Here is a 23,888-nt window from a genome sequence, read left to right as displayed (position 1 = left end):
TGTTTTGACATAAATGCGGATCATGCTGTTGTGTATTTATCCCACACTTTGGGCAGGAACATGTATCCAGTCACGTATATCACTGCTACAGGGTTTATGGGCAGTGATATATTAATGTAGTCAACTTCATGCACTTGCTTCTGTTTTTCCGGTATATGCAAAGGTATGCCAACTTTGTAAAACTGTGTACCTGCTCTAAATTTCCTTCTTATACTTCTAAAACTCAGTGTGACTTATCTTGCTTTTCTTATTATATTTCGATTTTCCTGCTTTCTCCTAGTCGTCTTTTTTGGCAAGTTCTGTGAGAAACAGTGGTATTTTAGACTTAGCCAAATTCAGTCTCTGTTAAAACTTCTTGAAACCTGATCTTGTGAGAGTTCTAGTATGAAGGAAAAAAAAATACAGGTTGGCATCCAGAGCTATGGATGTTTATCTAAACTGAACTTCTGATTCCTCTTGAGGTTTGGTAGTTCACTACTGAATCTGTTTCAGTCCAGTTAATTAGTTACAAACCCCTAAGCCACAGACTTGGAATTAAAGAAAACAAAGCCCCAAGCCTCCACATAACTTGATGCAAGAAGAAACTTTTGTTAAACCAAGAAGTGCATTTACATCACTGTTTCCCAGTTTGAAATGCAAAACTGATGTACAGATGAGCCTACAGCATAGTTATTGATTCTGGATTCGTGCCACCTGTATTAATGTGTTAATCTAGTGTCTCCCTATGGTCCCCCCCTCACCCCTGACGTTGGCTTCTCCTTTCAGTGGTATGACAGGGATTTTTCTTTTTCTATCAGTGGTCTGGCTATGTGCAGTGTAGCTTATAGGGAGTACAGAATGCCTTTTTTTGATAAGAATTCCTGCTCTTCTGTTTTTAGGACAATGTAGATCAGACTTCGGCTCATGGTCGGCGGGATCTGGTGGAACCAGGTTTCCAAGAACCATCTAACCGCATCTCCCTGAATCACCAAGGTAAGGAACAGTGGGTGGGAATCCAGGCTCCTTGGCGGAAAGCCAGGACGCTCCATAAGCAGAGATAGTTTTACCTCCATGTTGCTGTTTCTCCTTCTCATTTGAAAAAAAAAAAAAAAAAAAAAAATAGTTCTGGGTGGTTGGAGGAGGAGAGCTGAGAAATAGTTTTTTGTCACAACTGTCCTGTGAGCTGTGGATGAAGACCGTGAAGAACTTGTGGTGCATCTCGAGCCTTTGTAGCCCAAACTGGGATTGCTAGCCTGGGTGGCAGGTACATTCTCCTGTTTTTAGGAGGGGGGAGGAGGGAAGTACTGAAATTGAATTCAACATTTTTAATGTTAAAGTTGCATTTGAAAAATCTTTGCTATAAGAAGGGTTCAGGGCTCTGGCTCAACTTTAGGAGGAAAGAAAAGTATGTTTACTTGCTTTGCATGACAGAAATCGGCTCATTCTGGGAAAAAAAAGTCCTGAACTAGACATTGTAAAATAAATCTTAAAAGTCTTTCTTTGCCAATATCTGTCTGTTCAGATACCTAAAAAAAGACAGTTACTATTATAGCAGGGACTTTTTAGCTCAGCTTTATTTTTTTGTCTTTGAAATAATTAATGATAGAGAGTGCCGTCTTAACTGGTGAACCCCCTTGCCCTCAGGGTTTGTGATGGCTTAATTTGGAACCAAGTCCTTGAAGGTCATCTTCAAATGTTTCTTCGGTGCAACAGCTAATAGTATTGCAGTCAGCACAAGGCTATGGAAATAAAAAAGATCGTAAACTTGTTACTAAGCATGTCATATTTGGTAAATATTTTAAGTTTTCCTTTCAAAATCCAGCTGCTTCTGTTTGCCAAGGGCAGCAAGACCAGAATTTCATGACTTGCAGATCCTCAAGACTATTTAAGTTTCGTAAGCAAATCCCAGAATGTAATAAGGGTTGTATTTTAATTTACTCCCCTCCCCAAGTCTTCCAGTTTTTTAAAGCTTTGCTTTCAATTGAAGGTAACATGTTGCCACGTTACCCAATCTAAAACTTCTAGTAGCGCAGGCAGTGCATTGTGGCATGCTTGCATGCTTACAAAACAGAGTTTATAAATGCCATTTTTCATTCGTATTAGAATGGTACTGTTACATTAATTTCACCTACCTTGGGATGCACAAATCCTGGAGTAGATCTATACAGGTGACTTCTTCTGAACCTATTTGTAAATGCCCCCCTTTAATCAAGGGATTTTGGGGGGGGGAGTGCATCCTGTGAGGTCTAAGTTCATGTGTTAGAGTGAGAGTATGTGAGGCTGCTGCTTATGAAGTCTGAACGTTTATTGAAGAGATAGGTAGTATTGCATTTTGTAGCCTGACATTTTCCTTATAGAGTAACACTTCATTTTCAGATCCTCCTTTTCCTCTATCAATTTTGTCGTACTGCAGAAGGATCCATACAGTGTTGCCTGATGGGTGGCTCTGCCTCAGTTACTTTGAGACAAATGTCTGTATGCAAACTGGTCCAAATTAATTTAGGAAACAGCTATCTTTAAAGAGAATGCTTTTTGTAGAGTTACTGGCTGTTTAAGGCCTGTTTATAAAGAAAAACCCTGTTAATGGTTTTCCCAATAGTTTCTGAAATAAAGATCGCTTTTGCACCCACAAATTTTGGGGGATTTTTTCCTACATCAGATGACTGACAGCAATCAAATCCAGTATTTCTAGAATCTTTTTGATTTTGTTGCTGAAGTAGGTATTTAACACATTATTAATCTTGCCTACCCCGTGACCATGAAGCGCTGTTATGTTAGTGGCATGGATTAAGAACTGAAACCTGAATGCCCAGAAGTGGTCTTTGATGCTGCGCTGGGCTGTAGTGCTTCTGTCTTTTTGCAGTGTTGGGGGGAAGTAATGTGCCTTACAAGCATGATACCTGCTGCTTTGGTTTCTTCTTGAAAATGGAAGTGACCATAAGCGTGATGTTATGTCATGTCTTGTGTGTTTGTTCCATCCAAGTGTGAGCTCTTTCATACACTCTTTCATAGAATATGAAATACACATTCTTGTCCAAGAACTTGGAAGTACAAGTATTTTAAGAGCTGCCACATACTCTGGTAACTGATTAATGAATAGTACATAGAAAAATATAATATGAACAGCTTCGGAGGGAGTTGTGACATGGTCTGAACTAGCTCCCATGCAGTCATATTAGTTACACAATAAATAGGAAGACTAGATTATTAACATAAAGTGGGTTTTTAAGTTCTCTGGCAGTTGTTTGCTTTTTTACTCTTACACTAAACTGTGTTATCCCTTACTTTCTATCAAAGCTTTGCTGGCACTGACTTTGATGAGAAGAGTAAACCTGTATCCAGAAGTAACTTGCAGGACCACTGCTTGCATTTAATAAATTAATCTGATGGTATGTCTTGATTACATTGATAACAAAGATATTTGCAACAGACCATGGCAAATTTTGCTTCCAGTTGTATACAACATTACTTGCTGACTTCAGCTTATACTGCCTAGCAGATCTAAAGCTTTTGCTCCTCTGTTTCACAGGACTTTTAAGGAAAACTGACAGGTTTGCAACAAAGGTGGTTTAATACATATTTAACATGAGCAGAAATTGTGGAAGGATTAGAATTGGCTAAATATTTCATGTGTTAGGTGCTCTCTGCCTTTTTCCCTTTAGTGCACTGTGCCTTAAATGCTGCAGCTGAACTTTGAACAACCATACTTACTACATTATTTTATGTATACACTTCCAATTCATCCCTGACCACGTTGCTCAGTGAGCGCAGCAGATTTGCCAGTTTCTGTTGAACATTAACTTATAGCCCTTTGCTTTTCACTGGGAGAGCTTTGGTACAAGCACTTTTAATTCTGAACCAGACCTGGCTTTCCACAGCCTATGAAAATGGTGATTAGCTTCCTCCTAGGCATCCGAGTCCCTTCAGCACAAGCTGGCAAAAGAGCATTCGAGTGGAGACTGAGATATCCCTGCCAACTGTCCCTGCGTGAATAAGCTCTTTCTTGTGAAGGGTGTTTCAAGTACATGTTTCCTGCTGAATCACTCTTTTTACACAAGCAGATGCTTTATAACTGTTCAGCTTTTTACTTTAAAAAGAATATCTTGTAAAGATTGGGGAGCAGAGAATACTTTTTGTAAAGTGAGGAATCTCTAAAATAGGCAGGTTTCATATGAAATACACGTAAAAAGTTGAGTGTGGATGGAATAGTATCTTTTCCTAGAAATAGTTCAGTAATTGCTTATGTGTAGGCATGCTGATAAACTTGCTTACCTTAACAATAAGTATTTTTATATCTAAGCCATTATTTAGTATTCACTTTTCAATGATTCTGCTAGTTGGGCAAATTTCGTAAAGGTACTAAACGCAGAGAGCAGGAACTAGGATTTCTTACCTCTATTCCCCAAAAGCTACTTCATAAATTAAATGCAACAGGAAAGAGCAGGCTTCATCCAGCTGAAGAATACTAATATCCCCTGATGTAAAGGAACAGATACGCTTCAGCTACCTATTGAAAGTTATAGAAAGTTAACAACAACCAGCCAGGATTTGGCATTTAATTAACAGCAAGTCAAGTATTTCTCAAGCAGTCCTTCTAGAAGCTGTAGTAAAGCCTTTAGGCATGGAGAAGAAAAATATGTCTAAACTGTGGCATTTTCTGAAGAGTTAAGGAAGAGATGAAGAAACAATCAAAACAATTATTTACTGTCTTTTAAAACACCAGGAGAAAGAGGAAGTGAGAGCATGCATAGAATGGGACAGGTATTGTTATTTTTCTAAATATTTTCCCGAGTGTAGAGATGAAGGAAACTGTAGCCTCCTCAGCCATGTCTCACTTTGCAAAATATTTAGCACTCACAAATGTTCAGTATTTTGCAATGACAGGTTCTCTGCAGTGCATAGCCTGCAGCGTTCCTACCCTGTCCGGTAGCGAGGGGCAGAACTGGGGAGCATAGTGGTGATTATAGTCAAAACGTTTGCATTCACATGGCGATGCCCTTCTGAGGCCCTTCGTAGAGGTGGTGGGCTCCAGCACGCGTTCTCCCTGTCCCATCCCAAAGGAGGCTGCTGGTTCTCCTCTCTCCCCGAGCACCCCAGCAGCGCAGCCTCCGCTCCTCCTGGTTGAGCACAGCACCGTGCGGTGCCACCAAAATGAACCTCCAGTGTGTCTCAGTAGCAAGACAAGTCTCTCCTATGGATTTCCCTGCGCTGCCTAGGAGTGGCCTTGCCATATGAAGCGTGACAGCAAAATACACCATGCTACAGAAAAACGTAAGCCCAACTGAGTTTGTTTACTGTCAGACTTTGGGCGGGGGGGGTTAACCCGCCAGCCGTGCTACCGCTGTTTCTCATCTTGCTCTGTACTTCTGGGTTTTCCTTTGTTGAGGCATGTTTTGGAGCTCGTTTTTCTGTTTGTTTTTCTAGCAAGCAGCAAACAGTCCCAACTCTAGTCCCATCCGTGAAGCTTATGGGCAGTACCTTTTATTGGTACTTGACGTGTACTTTTTGAGATTGTGCTGCTACTTCTTATGCAGGATTTTGAAGCCAGGCATAAATAAGATACATTCTGTCACCTTGACTTTCAGTGGAGATATTAGGCAATTCTGGCACTTTCTCTGTGTGTGTGCTTGCGGGATGATGGTTGGTGTCAGTACAAAAGTGTTTTGCCATGGGTCTGTGACAAAAGACTTATCTTCCTTTTATTAATGCACTTCCATGCAGCCTTCCTCTCCTGGGGCGCTCCCAGCTCTCGTTGGACTTGATGCTTTTTGTCACAGCAGTTCGCAGACAGAGCCGAGCCGAACACTGTGGTACCTCTGACTCCATAGCCAGGTAGCTTTGGCAGCAGCAGGAAATGGTGATAGGAGTTGTTTTAGCCAACAGCTGTCCTTTGTCAACAGCCAGCTCATCCTTTGGTCTTTCTTGGTTGGTCGTGGTAGGAAATCTTGCGTACAGTGAGACGATGAAGATGCTGTGGTTGCGGATCAGTTGGCATTAGGTTTTCCACCTGTATGTACAGACGACTTGTTCCCACTGCAACTGGAGGGATCCAGACCAGCTGCCAACTTGCATCGCACTGCAGCCTGCTCGGAGGTAGATGCTCTCCTGTACCGCGCTGGCTAGTTACTAATACATTAACTTTTATAGAGATGCTAAATATCAGCAGTGGTGGAAACTACCCTTCTGGCACACTGCCTGGGTCCAAAAAATACAAGCCCACGTAAATACGGACAGACTTTTGAATGAGTATAGGCTTAGATGAAGTATTATGATGCCTAAGATTTAGCCCAGAGAAGTAATCTTGTGTAGCACTCTTTTTCTCCCCCACTGTTGTTGTTGCTTGCTTTTAGTATCTTTTCTTTTGTATCTGCCTCAGGACAGGCACGTGAGGTTGAGGCGATTTCGTTATTCATTCTGTAGCTAAGGAGGAGCGTGTTTAGTAACAGCCGGTGCTCCTTCCGATACGCTTCAGTTGTGGGATCTGACTGGGATGAGTCGGTTATTTGGTGTATCAGAACTAACCCATGTTTTTGCAGAATCCAGCTGGTACTGAATTGAAAATGTAGAGTGAAAAACAGATAGTCTTGTTTGCATTGCAGAGACAATACTGCCAGACATTCATGAATTCTCATGCTTTGTATAAATGTTGTTGTCATTGTCCAGCCTTAGAAAAAAACCACCATTAGTGCCAAAAAGATTTACACTGACTACCCTTACGCAGAGAGCGGAGCCCCTGCTTGCTGCCTAGCTCATTACAGTACCTTTGTCTTGTTTTGGAGAAGGCTTCCATTATATTTGGTGATGAATCTTGTTAGCAGAGCTACTAGGAGGGCACTCATAATAGCTCTGTAGAAGTTTAACTTCCCTCATTATATTAGTTCCCAAACCTTTGGGCTGACAGAACTCTGGAGGGAAAAAAAAAAAAAAAAGACAAAAAGAGAAGACAAAATAGGTTGGTGTTTAGTACAGATAATTTCAGAAATTTGCAGCAAGCTACAGGAAGACGAAATAGACCACCCGATTGAGTTTAGCAGGAAGACTCTGTATATAATAAGGCTCCTAATGAAGATTGAATGAAATCAGTAAAATGAGAAGAAACAGACCAAAAATCATTTAAAATGTTGCATGTTCAGAGAAATGTATTTGCAGGTGACTGATAGATTTTCTTTTATTTTTATTGGTTTTGGTTTTTTTTCATGTATCAGCTCTTTAGTATCGGTTTCACAAATCTTCAGTTCTGGACATACTTAAAATTAAATGTGTTCCTCTGAAGCCACCTGACATGAATAAAAAAAGCTCAAATATCTATCTCATAGTTGACAAGCATGGGATTTTAAGCTGTTTATAATTTCTCAGGATTCAGTGTGTCCTTCAGGTAAATTTCTCTGAGAAGGTAGGGTTCAGCGCAGGGAAGGAGAGGAGACCTCTGTCTTGGTTGCACAGGGTGCAACATGGTTTGCCTTGGGGCCTTTATACATTAGAATTTTACAAGTGGAGACGTGGAAAAAATTGAGGATTTTAAAGTAAGCCTAAAGCAAGAAGTATTACAATATTAAAAACTAATCTTCCCTATTTACATGACTGTCAAAGTAAATTTTAAGTCTGTTTTCTTCCATGGCCTATGGAAAAATGGTAAATTTATTACCAGGTTTGCCATGAACTTCTTGCCACGTTGGAGGGGAGATGGTTACTGGGACAGAGCGGTCGCACTGGGAGAGCAGGTGGAGCTGGGCTGGGGAGTTGGTTCCTTGCTCAAGATAGTCCATGACCTGTCCCTCCAGACTGAAGCTGTATGGGTGTATGACGTCCGAGAAAGGGGTTTGGTTGGTTTTTCCTACTGAAGATAGAGGGATTGAGTTCCTCCCCTTCTCGTTCAAGATTCCTGTCTCCAGTTATCATGGGCAGGGGTGGGGTGGGGGGACTAGAGTCACAGAGTGTGAATTTAGGGTGATTAGAAGCTCGTTGCTTGCTGTTACTGTTAAATTCTTGTCTGAAGCTTTGGGAGGGGAAGGTGTAAATGGGGCCCCTGGGCGGTGTGATTCCATTGCTTCTTTCCAGATCCTCCTCAGAGCAAGAGGGCATTTACCTCCCTTACCCTCACGCCTTACCTGTGGGAGAACAAGTCAGCTTAGTACTAGTATAAGCCGAAAGTGATGACTCTTTAAGAAACCCACCACAAATCAGACAGGGAGAGGGGAGGCACTGTGAAAAAGATTGCGAAATCAAACGTCCTCTAGAATTCACTTTTGCCCTTAATATTAAGGGATGCGCCTTTCCTGCTACCGCCGAAGCAGAGCTAAGGCTTCGCTGTCGGAGCCGCCGCCATTTGCATCCTTTGGCCAGGTAATGGAAGGGGCAGGTGGGGATGCCCTCCCTTCTTGCCGGGGGGCGAGCGCTCCTGGGCACCTTGCAGAAGGAAGACTCTCTCCCCGTGCCGCAGCCGTGGCACCAGGACGGACCGAGCAGAAGGACGGGCGGCCGGGGAGGGACGGGGGTGCCGTGAGGCAGGGCGTCAGCGGGTATCGGTCCCCGACGAGGGTCCCCTCTGAGCAGGAGGCAGACGTTCGCCTCGCGTACTTGTTCGCCGTCGGCCCTCTTCCCCGGAGCCGCGTCAGCTCGGCGAGGCGATGCCGTCGGGGCCGGTGGCCGCTCGCCCAGCGCCCGTCTGCCGGCAACGGGGGGCTGCTGGGGGGGGGAACAGCAGCTCGCCCGGGGGAGATCGACCTGCGAGTCCTACGCCGAGATGATGCCGTCGGGCTTTTGGGGTTTGGGGCTTGAGCTCGTGAGCCCAACGCTTCTGTTGGAAACGGTGTGCCTGGGGAAATTCAGATACCAGAGGGAAATCAGTGCCTCAGTAAATACCTACTCGTGATGAGGTGCTTCTCCTTGGTACCTGAGCTGAGTTCCTTTCTTATGCACTTACATCTTTTGTGAAGGGGAAAAAAAAAAAAAAAAAAAAAAAGTCCAAAATCCTACAGGTAGTGCACTCTCTCCTCTGTAAATGTATTTACTCAGCAACTTGTGTCATCCCCATCCTCTTTGTAAGCAGATCGCTAAAGCAGCCAAGTGTGATAGATTCCAGTATTTTTTCATTGCTTTATATACTGATTTATTTACTGTCCAACAAGTATGGGGAAACTTGTGGTCTCGGGTTGTCCTCTGCCTCCTAGGCAGCTTATTTCTTCCGTTTGAGTTAATGAGCTTAGTTATCCCAAATGCCCTCTTCTAATTTAATCAGTACAAGTTAACTGTACAATCTTGGGATGAGCTCATGTGTTTTCTGGAATAACTTTTATTGCCTTTATGTTTTCTTTTGTAATCTGACTAAATTTGTACTGTGGAGATGTTAGGAAGGTGGAAGGATGGAAATTAATACTGTCAGCAAAGGCTGTTTTGATAGCTTCTGGATGACATTTTTAACATGGCTGAGTTGAATTCTTGCCTGTGCCACTCCACCATCTTCCTGCACATCCTTGGGTTCTGCATATTCTTCCCTGTTAGGGGGGCGTGTTTCAAGTGCATTTGGTTTTATGTAAGAAGCTTTTGAACCTTTCAGTGAAGGTGTTATAGCCAAATGTCAAAACATGGCTGTGGGCACTTAAAAATAGTCTCGGTACTAATGAGCTTTCCAGCTAGGAAAGTTGATTTATTATGTAGCCTAGTTTTTAATCATGCCATAACAACGGCAGTTGTTCAGTAAAAACAATGTCTCTGCAGCATCAGAATATTAACTTCAAATTCTGACACCTTAACCAAAATCAAATCCTAAATTTCAAAGGCAGTTTGACATGTAAAGGGGAAGGGTATATTTAAAGATGGCAACAATCCATACTCACTGCAGCTGTACTGCCTGTTAGGAAATAGTGCTTAAAAGAATGTTTTCAAAAGTGTAAGTATCTCTAATTTTTGAGATAAAAGTACAATGTCACTATGCAAGGTCAGCTTTAATGGAGAGAGAACTGCCGTTCAGTATCTGATTACATGGAAAGCTCTAGGGCACTAATCTGGTTTCATGACTGTTGTGTTCAAGTCTGAAATAAAGCCATTCTGCTTATTTGGATATTTAAGGGTGTCACCTATAAATAGATCAGAAATTGATTGCCGTTTATCTGCAATGCACCTAATGTTTGGAATTACTGTGACTGATCGGGGGGGGGGCTATTTTCTTTTCTAAATCTGTCTACTTTGGTAAAATCTGTATCAAGAGCACAGTGTTACTTACTGTACATCTCTGTGCTTTCTGAAGGCGATGGGGGAAAACAGACCCCCTTTCCTATGAAACTTGCTTCCCAGAGTGTGGTGGCAGTGGTGTGGCAAAGTGGAGGCTGTTGCAGTGCCAGAAACTGCTCCCTGAATTCTTGAGACTGGCTGGACTTGAGCTTCGCAAGAACAGCCTTAGTTCACCAGTACATTTTGAGACTAGATAAAATTCTTAGGGTGTCCCCCCCTCAATGAAATCCATTTAACTCCTCCAGATAAAGCCCCGAGTTACTCCCACCCCTGTTTAAAGCACACTGAACTGATTTGTGTCCTGTCTCTGATCAGCCATGCACCTTTGATCTCTGTTGTGATGGCAGACAATTTCTAAGGGCTGACACAATGCAGCCCTCTCCTCTGCAAACAATTCTGGGAGATGTGTATTCAAGCTTTAGGTTTTTGGTTTTTTTGTTTTCCCCTGACCTTCAAGGTTATATTTTTGGTCTCTATCAAAGTAGTGAGAGGGTGGAGAACAGGCAGTACAGCTCTTGGTTTCCTTCCATTGTTTGTCCTAAAGATAAAAGTGTCCTAAGCCTTGGTTTCTGTCTCTTCTTTCCAGTACCTCAGGTGGAGCAAAATATAAGTTAATTTACCTTTTTATGAGCTTCATACTCTAAGCAGAGCTTTTATCATCTTAGGAATGAATAAAAAAATTCACTTTGCTCATCTTAAAAAAAAAAAAAAAAATTAAATAAAAAAATAACCAAGCAATGACTAAATCTGTAACATTTCCAGGGGTAAGAAACAGAATGAGGGCGAGGCGAGACTCATTCACAAGAGTGAAATGGGGCATATTTGTAATACAGCAGTTCACCCGGCAAAGGCTTCTGTTGCTTTAGGATTCCTTCCGATTCAACAACTTGATGCCCTCCCTTGTCTGTTGTTAGCTGGTCTTAATTAGAGGAAGAATTATAAATGCTAAACAAAAGTTGGCTTTGTACTTAAAAATCCAATGGATTTTAAAAGTTGGCTGACACTATTACAGCAAATTTAGGTTAAGAGGTCTGGACAAGTATAGAATTAGTTTAAGGTTTTAGTATCCTTTTCTGCATACTAGAACAATTTTCAGGAGCTTAAGTACTGGAAAACTGGGATTGTCACATAAAGATGTAGCACATCTTACAGTTGAGGGGAAAATGCCCAATTCAAGTTATAGCTTAAACATCATCTTTCTCAGAAATGCCTTTTCTAATCTGTTTATAAAAGAGATTGGTTCTGCCAGATGACTGGGAAGTCAAGGACTGCAAATTTTAAGATTTTTCCAGCATGGGAACGTATTTCCTTTAGTCAAGACAAACAAGTTGCACTGGAATGTGCTCATGGTCTGTATCAGCAAGTATAGCTTAACTTAGTTATGTCAAGAAGAATATATACTGTGGTATATCTGAAAAAATGGATGTCACTAAAAATACCTGGCTAATAAATTTCTGTGGTGTTGGATGAATGTGAAAGTAGGTTTTCTTAGTGGCAAAGTTGTGTTTATTTAAGTATCAACATGATTTTCTACGCTTAAAAAAGTGATTAAAGGTTCATGACTGAAGTCAGAGTTAAGATAGGAGGAACAGTGTAAAACAGTACATGGTTTGATTACAGCGACGTGCTGGTTCTTTCTGTAAGCCCTGCGTCTCTGCAGAGAGTGCTGCCCGTACCCACAGCCTGTCCTCGCTGAAAGAAGGCGATTTGAAGGCGACGAGTGACCTCGGGCCAGCTGCCTACTTTGGTAGCAGGGTCTTTGTTGGGTGGACGGTTCCTTTTTCACTCATTTTGGAAGTCGCGTGGGGTAGCAAACCTCCGAAGTCTGCGCTGCGGGGTTGCGCAGAGACTCTTAGGCTCACATGCAAATGAGCGATCGCAGACTATAGTGGTTAACGATGGCAGCAGCAGACCTGACTCCCATGTGTTGTTAGTTAGCCATCTATACCTCAGGCAGCTATCAGCTGCTCCGAATAATTGGACTCAGCCGAGGCTTTGATGAAACTGGACCACAGAAATTGTTGCAGGACGCTGCTAAGTGTGCGTTTCTTCAAATGAGCGCCCAGAAGCAGCGATAAGCTCTCCACTCCACGACCCCGTCCCCAGCAGGAGTTGGGAAATACTTGCTGAGGTGCCTGTGCAGAGCGGGGCGAAGAGTTAGAAGCACTCATTCAACAAATTAGCTGTTATGTGGGATGAAACAAATCACTGTAGATGTCTACCTACGTTTTCCCCATCAACAAAATGAGGATATTGCTATTGCAAAACTTCTGTCAAGTATATGGCTGGGATATGCTTCGTAGTGTGCGTGCTATTTTTGAAGATGAAGTCCCGCTTTGTTCATGTCATTAAGTTGAGAGCCAGTTCTGAGGAGATGAAATCAAGATTGGAACGTGAACATGCATGAGATTGTATCCTAATATATAGGGTAAACCATAGACTGTTACTTTGACATGGTGAGTAGTCTTTCTATACATTGACTTGTTTGTATGCAGTGTATGACATGGGAGTGGTGAAAAATAATGCAGCTTCTAAGTACTATAAATGTGCTTCAATTGAAGGTGCATAATTCTTGATTCACAGTAGGGAGGGTGTCAGTGAATTAAGCTGTAGGGCAGTTGATGCTTTCTCTTTGTGTGTATGGGGGTTGAAATCAAAGTTGGGAACAGTGACTAGCCTTGCAAGTTGACCTTGGAACATTTACTTAAAAAAAAAAAAAAATTGGCATTAAATGTGGGATAACGAGATAAGGGAAAACCACTTGAGGCATAAAGCATGGTGAAAAGCCATGGAGTTTAAGATGGTTTTAGTATGTAGCTGAAGTGAAACTATTGAAAGAGATGTAATTCATTTTCATTACTGTAGGAGCCAAGATGTCTACTAATACAGTATTTATGTTTGTGGTAATATCTTTCCACTATTGTGTATCTCTATAAACCTTCTGTTTAAAAAAACCAACCAAACAAAGCAAATCAAAAAAACCCTCTCAACCCTCCCTCCTTGGGCCAGGATACATGTCTCCTGCTGTGTTAGGCTGGTGAAATACAAAACAGAGAGATCTCTTTCTGAAGAGCAAGTTTAGAGATGGATCTGGCAGATTGTTGGCTCCAAGGCAAATTGAGACTATCGGGGAGAAATTTGTTGAAGGCAGGGCTCGGGTGAATGCCTCCTTTCTTACAGTGGGGGTGTTTGAGCAAGAGGACTTGGTGATCACGGTGCTGATGACTTTGCCCTGAAAAAAGATGTCCTTTCAAGTAGGCTGTTCTCAGACCATTTACATTCCCCAGGGTCTGGTGTCTCCCAAGGGTTTGGTGGTACAGCTGTGCTGGCATACTTCCTAATGTACTTGCAATAGCAAAAAACCCCACTTTCTCCGAAGGAAGTTTATTCTAGTTTGACAAGTGAATTGAAATGCAGCAGTAAAAGCATTCTTAGACACTTATACTGGGCTAGAAATACAGATAATTTTAACAGGAAAAACAGTTGAAATGTGGAGTAATTTCTACTGAACTGGTTGTGAGCAGCCTTTCCTTGTATTTCAGGCAAACGTGCAGACCTATACAGAGTAAGGGCAGTGTATTCAAGAGGTTAATGTTGAATGTTGCACGTGTCTCAGCTCCAGCCTGAAATGAGTCTTTTTGATCTTCGTGCCATACAAACACAGAGGAGGGCTCAGAACCCCACCAACAGATCTGACACAGAAAGGATAGAGAAGAAATGCTTTCGCACTGTTAAGTTGGTGGTTTCAAATCTGAGAGGTGGAAGAGAGATTTTTAGTGCTGTGGGTTAAATAGCTTTTAAATAGGCTTGGAAGAAACTTAAGGGTTAATCTACCCCCAAAACCTTTGTGGATATAGCATTACCACTATGGATATAGTATGGGTTTGTGATCCCTTTGCAGTATTTTATACTTGTAATGGGTCCTTGTATATCGGTTCAGTTGCCCTGGAGAAATGCTGCTGTTTAGCATACCTCACTTTATTTGCTGACCTGATAGAAGCAATGTGAGTGCTTTTCACACATTAATGAATGCCTGCCTGAAAATGTCGGTCAAAATACTTGACATGTCTCAGGCAGGCATCTAGATTACTGCAAGATACATTTTATTGAGAGCGTGTGGGAAGAGAGAGTCTGTTAGTGCATCCTCAGTTTTGGAGGGGTCAACAGACTAGCTAATGAGGGCAGAATCGAGGGGTGTTGTTGACCGAGTGGACGTGTCGTGGTTTAACCCCAGCCAGCAGCTGAGCACCACGCGGCTGCTTGCTTACTTCCCTGCCACCCAGTGGGATGGAGGAGAGAATCAGGGAAAAAAGTAAAACTCGTGGGTTGAGATAAGAACAGTTAATAGGACAGAATGGAAGAAAATAGTAATGATAATAGTAGCAATAATAAAATGGCAGTAATAATAAAAGAATTGGAATATACAAAACAAGTGGTGCACGATGCAATTGCTCACCACTCGCTGACTGATGCCCTGTTAGTTCCTGAGCAGGGATTTCCCTGCCCCCATCCCTGGCCAGCTCCCCCCAGTTTATATACCGGACATGACGTCACATGGTGTGGAATACCCCTTTGGCCAGTTTGGGTCAGCTGCCCTGGCTGTGTCCCCTCCAACTCCTTGTGCCCCTCCAGCCTTCTTGCTGGCTGGGCACGAGAGGCTGAAAAATCCTTGACTTGGTATAAACACTACTTGGCAACAACTGAAAACATCAGTGTGTTATCAACATTCTTTTCATACTGAACCCAAAACATAGCACTATACCAGCTTCTAGGAAGAAAATTAACTCTATCCCAGCCAAAACCAGGACAGGACAATGTAGAGGTTAATATGGTAGAAAAGAGTGTAAGTGGGTCTCAATGAAATGGTACCCACTGTGGTGGAAGAGGAAGACGGTAAGAATCTGAAATTTATTTGACTCGAGTACAAAAGAAAGTGTTGCTCTTCAGCTGATGCAAGATAACTCTCCGAATCAGTTCACTGGAAGTTGAAAGGAAGCCCATGTGGGATGTCCACTCTGGAGGACTGTTGGGTATGGACAAAACTTTGAAGCGGGTTCTAGTGCTTTACATAGTGCAGAAGCTGGTGGTGCAGGTCTTTCCTGTTCTCAAGCCATATGTTGGGGTTTTATCCATTTTATGATTAGAGTTAAGAATGTATTGGTGCATAAACACATCAGAAAACAGGAAGAACCTTCATTTATTTTCTACTACTAAGACTTTAAAATATTTTTAGGTAACTGTACATTCTGATGTTATGCTGCAGCTGCTGTGGCTTGTGCTTTAAGTTGTATATTTGTCAAATAAGGAAACAAAGTCTGTGCTTGTTTGTTTCTTTTTCTAGTCAGATGGTCCTCAGGTTCCTGTAAGAAAAGATTGAGGAACAGCAACGAAAATATGTTTTCATTCCAAAGAAAATTCTTTTGAATTTTTCAAAGAGGAGTAAAATAGCAAAAGATAATACTGTAGTGTTGCATTATTTATGGTGCCTCTAGCTTTGAAAAAATCTTGTGGTGTTAAGACTGCCCCAAAATGAACTGGAACAGTATACTTCTGTAACTCTGATTTCTTATATAGTTTATGAAGCACATATACTAAGCTTGGGGCTTGTATTAAGCTTACATAATAAGAGAGAGGAGAAAAAAAAATCATATTTCATAGCTTAATAAAATAAGCGAGATCTGCAGAAAAACAACTCTGTTGTAATTTGGTGTCAGTTCTGCACTAAAATTTTTCACCACAGTGCAGCATTGTAACAATAAACCTCAGTCATCACTGTCTTTGAACTTATCTGACTGTGATAAGTAGTACAGTATTTATTTCTGCCTTTATGTAAACACTGTGCTGCAAGTGGTTCATGACAGCACTTCAGTATGGCAAGCTGTGTCATGTGAGGATACTTTAGAAATGCATAATTTCAAAGCAGCTGACATTCTTGCATTGAGGATGAAGAAGGTTGCGGCACTTTTCTTAAAGCCAAGAAGCTTCAAGGGGAAGATCTGAATTTGTTAATTTATTTAAGACTCTTTGTGCCTATTAAAAACAACAAGATTCTGTCAAGCTAGTTGTATTTTCAGCTAAAAAAACCCCCAGACTTAAATGGGGCAAACCAGCTAAACAACAGAAAAAAAAAATTTAGCATGAGAGGTAGCTAAATTTGGAGTTCTTAACAGTAAGCAGCTACTTAAGTAATTAAAGTATATAAGGTGCTACTGACCAAAGCAATTAGTATGTAATTTCATTAATGGCATTAGGATTGCAGTAACAATATTGAAGTCTTTCTGTCCAAATCAAGATTGCGGGCAGTTTGTGACATGTACAACATGAGGTTAGAAGCAGTGCAATGTTACGGTATGTTACAGCACCGCTGTATGAGTGGATTTGTAACTGTGCAAGAAGGTGTCTTAAACCGGCTGTATATCTTGTTAGCGCTCCTAATTGGTATACATTGCTTGCGAGTTTATGTATACTTGCACTTGTAAATTTTTATTAGCTTGTGTGTTTATAAGCTTATATATGAAAAAAGGCTTCATGGGGGCTGCTAATTTTTTTGTTTATCTTTGCGATTCAGTTATGAGCTTGCTGCTATTCGACAGCAAAAGAGAATTACTCTTTTTGTATATGTTTTTGTGGTTTGTCCTTAAGTGGCTGAAAAATCCTGGAGAGCTCAGGCAGAGTAAAATACTGCAAGTCCCTCTGAAATCTGAAGTGCTGCAGATGACTGGTTTCTAAACTACAAGGTCTGCAACTCAAAGGCAAGTGGATGCTGAGCCGAGGGACCACAGGTAGCTTCTGTCCTTGAGAATGAACCATAAAGATTCTTCAGAAGATGACAGTGAGTTTTAGAGACTAGGTAGAAAAAACGGGCGTTGGAGAGTGAATCTGGAATACACTAAAGTCCAAATACAGGTCACCTCCAAGGCTAGGGTAGCATCACCGAAGAACCGTTCGGTCAGGTAAGTGAAGCAGTGCAAGCCTGCTGCTGGGACACCCGTGGGTGTTTCCACCGCAGCGGCTACCCTGGAGTCGCTGAGGTTGTTAAAAAGCTATCGAGAGGAGTCCTTCGGAGCGTTACAGCTTTACAGCCACACTTTTGGCCTACCTTAAGCTCCGTCCTGTTCACGCGTTGCCTCTTTCTAGGTCTAAGGCTGTCTAGGTCTATAAATACGTGGGCGTGCTTTTGGCGGAGGAACCAGTCTTCTCTGCTTTTCTGGGTGGCATTTCAGCTGTGAAACGGAGCGAGGTCGGCAGGTTGTCGAACCTCTTGCAAACACCGAACCTGTGCCCGTGGGTTTTCGGGGCGTCTCTCCGAAGAGGAGCGGTGGGGGTGATTTCGGGAGCCGCGGTGCAGCACAGCGGGTGCCTGCAAGCTCGTTGGAGCGTCCTGACGACATCCTTGTTACGTGGGGTGAAGGAGGTGAAGACTGCTCCGTAAGAAGCGATGGTCTGTTAACAGAGTACCCTTGGGGGAAAACGTCTTGTGTCCCGCTTCCAGCCTTGTTTTGTGAGTGAGCAAGAAGGCGAGTTTAGGTGGGGGCTTGGGGTCCCTACCCACAGCCTGGCCAAAACCGACCAGGTGGAGAAGAGCAGCAGGCTGGCCTCCCAAAACCATGGGGCACCCCGAGTACCTCAACCAGGAATGCACGCACCTTGTGAAATCAGCCATGGGGGTCTCATAAGGAAAACGGGCGTAATCGGCGAGCTGGTTTTGACTCATGTCAAATCTGCTGCATCGCACACCGGCGGCTTTCACTTTTGGGTGAGCCTGATACTGACTGACTTTAACTGGCGTGGCTTACCTGCGGGATGTTACATTGTGAAGGACCGTGCTTCCAGTAGCTGATTTAAAAAAGGAAACTTGAATTGGCGAGTCTAGAAAAAACATAAATACATTTCTGTTTTTCTTAGGCCTAGGTGAATTTAGGCCAATGTGATTGCTCTTCCTTGAAGATATCAATGGTAAATTCAGATCCGTTTTTCTTTTGTGTTGTTGCTGGTCTTAGGTGATTGACTGCAATGGTTTGGTTTTGTTTTGGTTGTTTTTTCCCCCCAGGGTTTGAGGGGTTTGTTGTTTTTTTTTTTCAGGTTTTTTGGGGGTGGTTGTTCTTGTTTGCTTTGGGTGTTCAGGGGTTTTTTTGTTTGCTTGTTTGTTTGTTTTAAAAAGGTTGGCTATCGGGAGGTCTTGGGGTCAGTGCAGTCACGGCAGAGGGACGCGTCGCGGAGCTTTTATAAATGACTGCAGTGTGGGGTGCGGACGCCTTCAGCAGTGGCTCCACACAGCCATTTGGGATGCGACTGCAGCAATATGCTCTGCCATCTGGGGATCCATGCGGCAGGACTGTGGCGTTCCCTTCTCATGCAGCAGAGGTTCGCGCTTTGTTGCAGCAGTAATTCCTCACAAATTTTCCGCCCTTTGCTGGCAGGGCCAAGGGAGATCTCCTCGTTCCACACCCAAAAGGACTACGTGATTTCCTGACACAACAGCTAGGCTTGCGTGAAAGGAGACCCTAAAATAGAGAGCCGACTCAAAGACCAAGTAACTGTGCGCCGATGAAATTAAATGCATGCCCCAAAACGTTGTTCCCTTAGTTGGGCAAAGAAATGTGGGGAAAGCTTATATCGAGGTGCTGCCAAGGCAGTAAGAGGACATCTGATGGCAGCTGCCTCCGACTATGAAGCGAAGGGAAGGTAGGCAAGCGTTCTTGTTATTTGTCAGGTGCCAGGTTTGAAAGTCCCAAGCTGGGGGCTCCGAGGGGGCTTTTTTGGTGCGGTGTTGCAATTCCAAACAACTCTCCCCCAGTTTAGTCTCTTGTAGATAATTTACAAAAATGACAATTGGAGTTAATATTAAACTATTAAAGCAACTGGTAAAAGAAGCCAAAATTACCCTGGTGTTAAAGCATTTTACTTTTTCATAGGAGTTCGGTTCTGTTAACTAAACTCTGACTAGAAGTACCTTAAATATGAAATATTCCTGTTGTCTCCTTTGTAAGTACATCGGTCACAGCTAGGTAACTATTATGTGCTGAAAATGCAATCTTTAATTAACTCGGAGGAATGGCTGATTCATTAATTGCTGTGTGCAACTTTTGGAACTTGTATGACATCCTCTTAAACATGCTTTTGAAGCCAGCAATAAACCTCTTCAAAGCAGATTTTAAAACTCATGGTTTAAAGTTAGTAGGATTAAAGGTTAGCCTAGGTATCCAGTGATGAGGTATATGCCTAATATAATAATAATAATGATGATGATGATGATGTTTCAGCATCAGCTCTGCGGACCCGTCGCTTCCTGAAGAGAAACGCTAATGGACTCCTTAGGTTAATCCAACCCCTTTTCACTTGAAAGCTTTGTCTAAGCTGTCGTGGAGTAGCTTCGAAGCGAAACCCCCGATGCAAGAAGCCTGGGGTTTGCTGGCCGCCAGGCAGAGACACCCCAGAGCAGGCAGGCAGTGCTCTCGCCGGAGCAGGCAGGGTGTTGCGGGCTTCGGCTGGAGCCACGCAGCAGCGCGTTGGGAGGTTACGCACGATGCTTCCCAGAGCGGGGATAAAGCTTGGGCTTTCTTGACAGGATGGGAGGGACTAATCCGTGCAGTGGTACTTATATCGATTTGCAGGGATTGTTCAACTGGGATTATTCGGCTGGGTATTATGGCGTTTAATCAGGGAGGGAAAAAACCAGGTTCCCTAAAGGAAAGCAATAGATGCTTTGACTGTGTTTTTAACTTTGCCTTTAATAGCTTTAGACTTGTAAGGCACGTGGTAGCTCTTCTTGTCTCTCTGAATTTTTAACTCCTTTTCAAACTGTGACTTGTCTATTAGTGTTGTTTGTTTGCATGTATTTGATTTGCACACTCATTATGTTTTGGTTTTTTTCTCTGAATGGGCAATGAGAAAAAGATATCTAAGTAAAACTTTAGAGAAGCATTTTGAGTAGAAATGGTATATAGGAAATGGTAGAATAAATTTTGAAAAATAATAATTTTCATTCATGTAAGCATAAGGAAAACACACAGCATTTTAAAGCTTTTTATCCAGTTTCCTTAAGGTAAAAGTATGTAATCTTAATAAATATGCAACTAAACCTGACCTTTGCTGTGTCAAATTGCAGCTCTCACTGATACAGGATATCGTCTTAAAGCCATTCACCTGTAAATATGACTGTCTAATATAAGATGCAGTCTGCCAAGCATTTACCATGTGGCCAGCAGACAGTATTTCAATTCATCTATCCATCGCCATCCAATATTGCGCTTCCTGAGTTCTGACTTGGAAGTACCTTAACAGCTCAGTAGGTTAACATGGTTTTCCCCATTATCTGGGAAGCTTAAGTGGATTTTCTGTTTGATTTTATGTGGGCTGCACGGGCTAGGAGCCATTCTGCTGCCCAGGTGTTACCCTGACCATGTCCCCTTGAAGGATGTGGCGGTCTTTCTGTAATCGTCATTTGGGACGTGTTGCCAGAGCCTGCCTTCCTGGTTTTGCTGTCGAGGTGATGCATCAAGATTGAGGCATCCAGTTAACCTCACCAGGAAGACAAGACTTGAATAGAGAATCCCTGAGTCCGTCGGTCTGCCTGCGTCTCATGCATTTACTCATGCTCACTCTCTTTCTCTTTTCCTTTTTTGTCCTGACTAAAGAAAGGGCTACAATAAGGCTATAGGTGCATGGCTATTCCTTGCACAATTGCGACTTAAGCTTTAGGTTTCCCTCTGTTAGTATCTCCTTTTGGGTCCGGAAAATCTGTCTGGCCGGCTCACCCTGTGGTGTTACCGCATCCTTCACCGATGCAACCGCTCTGTCCTCCTCAAAGGTTTTTTGAGGATTAGTCGACTCCAACCCCAGGTTTGGCCGGGGAAGGAATACCCCACTCTGCCCTCTGTGGTGCCGCTTCTCTCCTCAATTAATGTTATTTTCTATCCTCTGAGTAACTTGGGCTCTTTTGGGTTTTCTTCTGTCTTGATAAACCCAACCAAGCAAATGCTTTCCTTTTAAGGTCTTTCTCAGTCTTTTTCTTCAACTAATGAACTAAAAGTAGGTGACAGGAGAAAATGGTACGGGGAAACCACTGAACCTAATGGTCATAGAAGATTGCTGCAGATGTTACCAGTTTCTTGAAAATGAATCTTCTGACTGGATTTTGTAATCAACTCAGGAATGACAATTTCCCAGAAGTCTACTTAACCTCAGATTCTGCTTTAAGCAATCCGTTCACTCCGTATTTATTATACAGCAGTGGTTCTGCAAGCGTTGGCCTGCACAGAGGGATTTGAAAGGCTGGCAGTTGCTGGTAATTGCTGTTATCAGGAGCTCTACCATCAGTGGTGGCTGGACAAGGGTGTGTGGTGTGCTTCCCAATGTTGGTTTTTTTTCGAGCTGCAAATTTCCTACTAGAAAATGGGTATTGGGAAGATTGAAACCCAACTCTGTGTTCTGTAAATGGGATAGGGCAGTCTGGAATGGGGACTGGCCATAACTTACATATTTTATATTTTATAGTTGTAATAAAGCTGGTATGTATATGCATAATCATTCTAGATGTTTTATTAGATGTTTTGCTTGGGTTTCACCCCCTTTCTCACAGCGATGCCATTAGTGCTTCAGCACCTGCGTGTGCCTTAGAGCCAAGCGAGGTCTCAGCGGTGGTGATGCCCACCTACAGCAATCCTCTGTCGAGGCAACCAGCGTCTGTCCACTCCACAAAAGGAACAACGTGTACAGTTCTTGGGTTAGAAATGGGAATGTGCGTGGTGGGAGGTGCTTCTGAATGTTGTCTGTGAATAATTGCAGCCTCATCAAAGGGCAAAACCGTTAAAATCTTTGTCGGAGACGTGCTTTACCTCAGTCTGTCTCTGGAATTAAACAAACCCTCCTTATCTGCTCCCCTCCCCCCAAATGCCTAGCTTTCATCATCTTTACTCTTTATGATATCAAGTGTTAGGTGTGTGAACTGGACAAGAACTGAATTTTCCATTTTTTAACCCTTTATTTTTTTCCAGCAGAATTCCTGAAACTTGTTTTATGTGGTAAGGACTGGTCTGAGGGTACAACTTCATGCCGCCTTGCTATAGGGCACCTGTAGCCGGTTGCTCCTGTTACTCAATAATGCTTTGATTTTTTGACTTAACACCTTTCATCTGTAGCTTATTCATATAGTTGTCACCTAGCAACATTAATTTTGTTCATTTCAGTTTGTCTTCTATTTAAAGAATTCTATCAGGTGTGTTTTAAGAACGTTTCTGGAGTCCAACCACGAACCTTTAGTAAAGAGGTGTTTATAAAGTGAATTCTCTCCAGCATCTGTAATTAATGTACGTACATTTGGTGTTAGCCATCCCAGCCTGACAGAAATGGGAATAGATGCATGTGGGATTTAAAAATTACCCAGAGATTACTGGAGAAGTTACAAGCTCCCTGTTGACTTCTCTGTGTGTCATTTCAGTGCACTCAAAAAGCATAGATACCTGTCTCAATTTCATGCTCTTTTACCAACCAGCATCTCTGCTTCTTCTCCTTCTTTCCACAGCATGGTCCATTTAGCATTTTGGAAGCTGCGTGTGCACTGATGTGACATTTTGTAGGCCAGCAACCATAGTTACGGTGCAAAGTAGAGGATTTCACTTAAGCCGATGAACATCAGAAAATAATAAAGGAAAAGATTCTTCAGTGTCCCATAAGGGGACTTACAGGATACATAAAGGTCTGGAGTTTGGGGCTCAGGCTTATCATTTTTAATTCAGACTATGACCACTCTGGAGTTGGTGATGTCTCTGGGACACAGAGTTGGGTTTGTGCATTCACTCGAAATGAACAAAAAAACCTCTAAGCGTCTAACATTCAAGCAAGGCAATACTGATGTTTTCATAATTGGGTCCAGTAGCAGACCTTGAGAACAGTGTGAAAGCACAGGGTTTGCAAATGTTTTTTATATTGTCTTTTTGTTTCTTGTGCAAAACTACTGTCTGTATGTAATTTTTAATAATGTAGGAGGGGAGAGATTGCATAGAACTGGAGCTGGTATTAGGAACTGGAGGGTGTCATTCAGCTGCAGCAGAGCTGTAGAGGTCACTGTGGCATTTTTAAAAAATTGTGAGAAATCTGTTTGTTATCATCCAGCTTCTGTCGCTTGTGTGTCTCGGAGGTGTAGAAGCTGCCAAGTGCTAAATGCATGCAACCGTAGGGGGGCTGTAGGTAACTGTTTCAGCGTACAAGAACTGCAAGTCCTGATAGGCAACTGGTGCCCGTGGTGTTAGTGGAAGCTGAAACAGGGTATGGAGGGAGGTGAGACATTTGTGTGAACATAGCAAATGTAGTTAGGGGCTCACAGGGAGAAAGTAACAGGGGAGAGTGAGTGTTACCTAGAGCGGACTTACTTGTGCATCATTACAACTGTATGTTGTCAGCAGTGGTACATTTTCAAAAAGTTTTAGTAGTTGGAATTTCTGAAAAATCCTAACAAAATGGCATTTGGACACAGCGCTGGAGGGACATGCTGCAGTGCCCTTGTGCAAGGCATCCCCCTTAATAAGCAGTTATCTTGTAAAAGGAGTTTGTATGCACATCTCACTGTCGTAATCCTTACCTGCATTTTTTATCATAAAACATGAGATGTCCACAATACCAAAAACCTTGCAAAACATACTTGCATCACCAATATGAATCAGAATAACTTATATGCGGTT

General features: G+C 42.6%; 1 protein-coding gene across 2 annotated transcripts in view; it reads left to right on the top strand.

Annotated features, from left to right (window-relative positions):
• GRB10 (growth factor receptor bound protein 10) overlaps positions 1 to 23,888 on the top strand; it is a 148,500-nt gene that overhangs the window by 60,049 nt on the left and 64,563 nt on the right. For both annotated transcript variants that reach the window (XM_075022693.1, XM_075022692.1), the window contains exon 3: positions 879 to 972. In XM_075022693.1, coding sequence (XP_074878794.1) covers positions 879 to 972 — 94 coding nt within the window. The remainder of the gene's footprint in view (positions 1 to 878; positions 973 to 23,888) is intronic.

This window comes from Buteo buteo, chromosome 3 (genome assembly GCF_964188355.1).
Source record: "Buteo buteo chromosome 3, bButBut1.hap1.1, whole genome shotgun sequence".
Taxonomy (NCBI): Eukaryota; Metazoa; Chordata; class Aves; order Accipitriformes; family Accipitridae; genus Buteo; species Buteo buteo.
The sequence above is the reverse complement of the archived record's forward strand: the minus strand, read 5'-3'. Positions and strand labels throughout refer to the sequence as shown.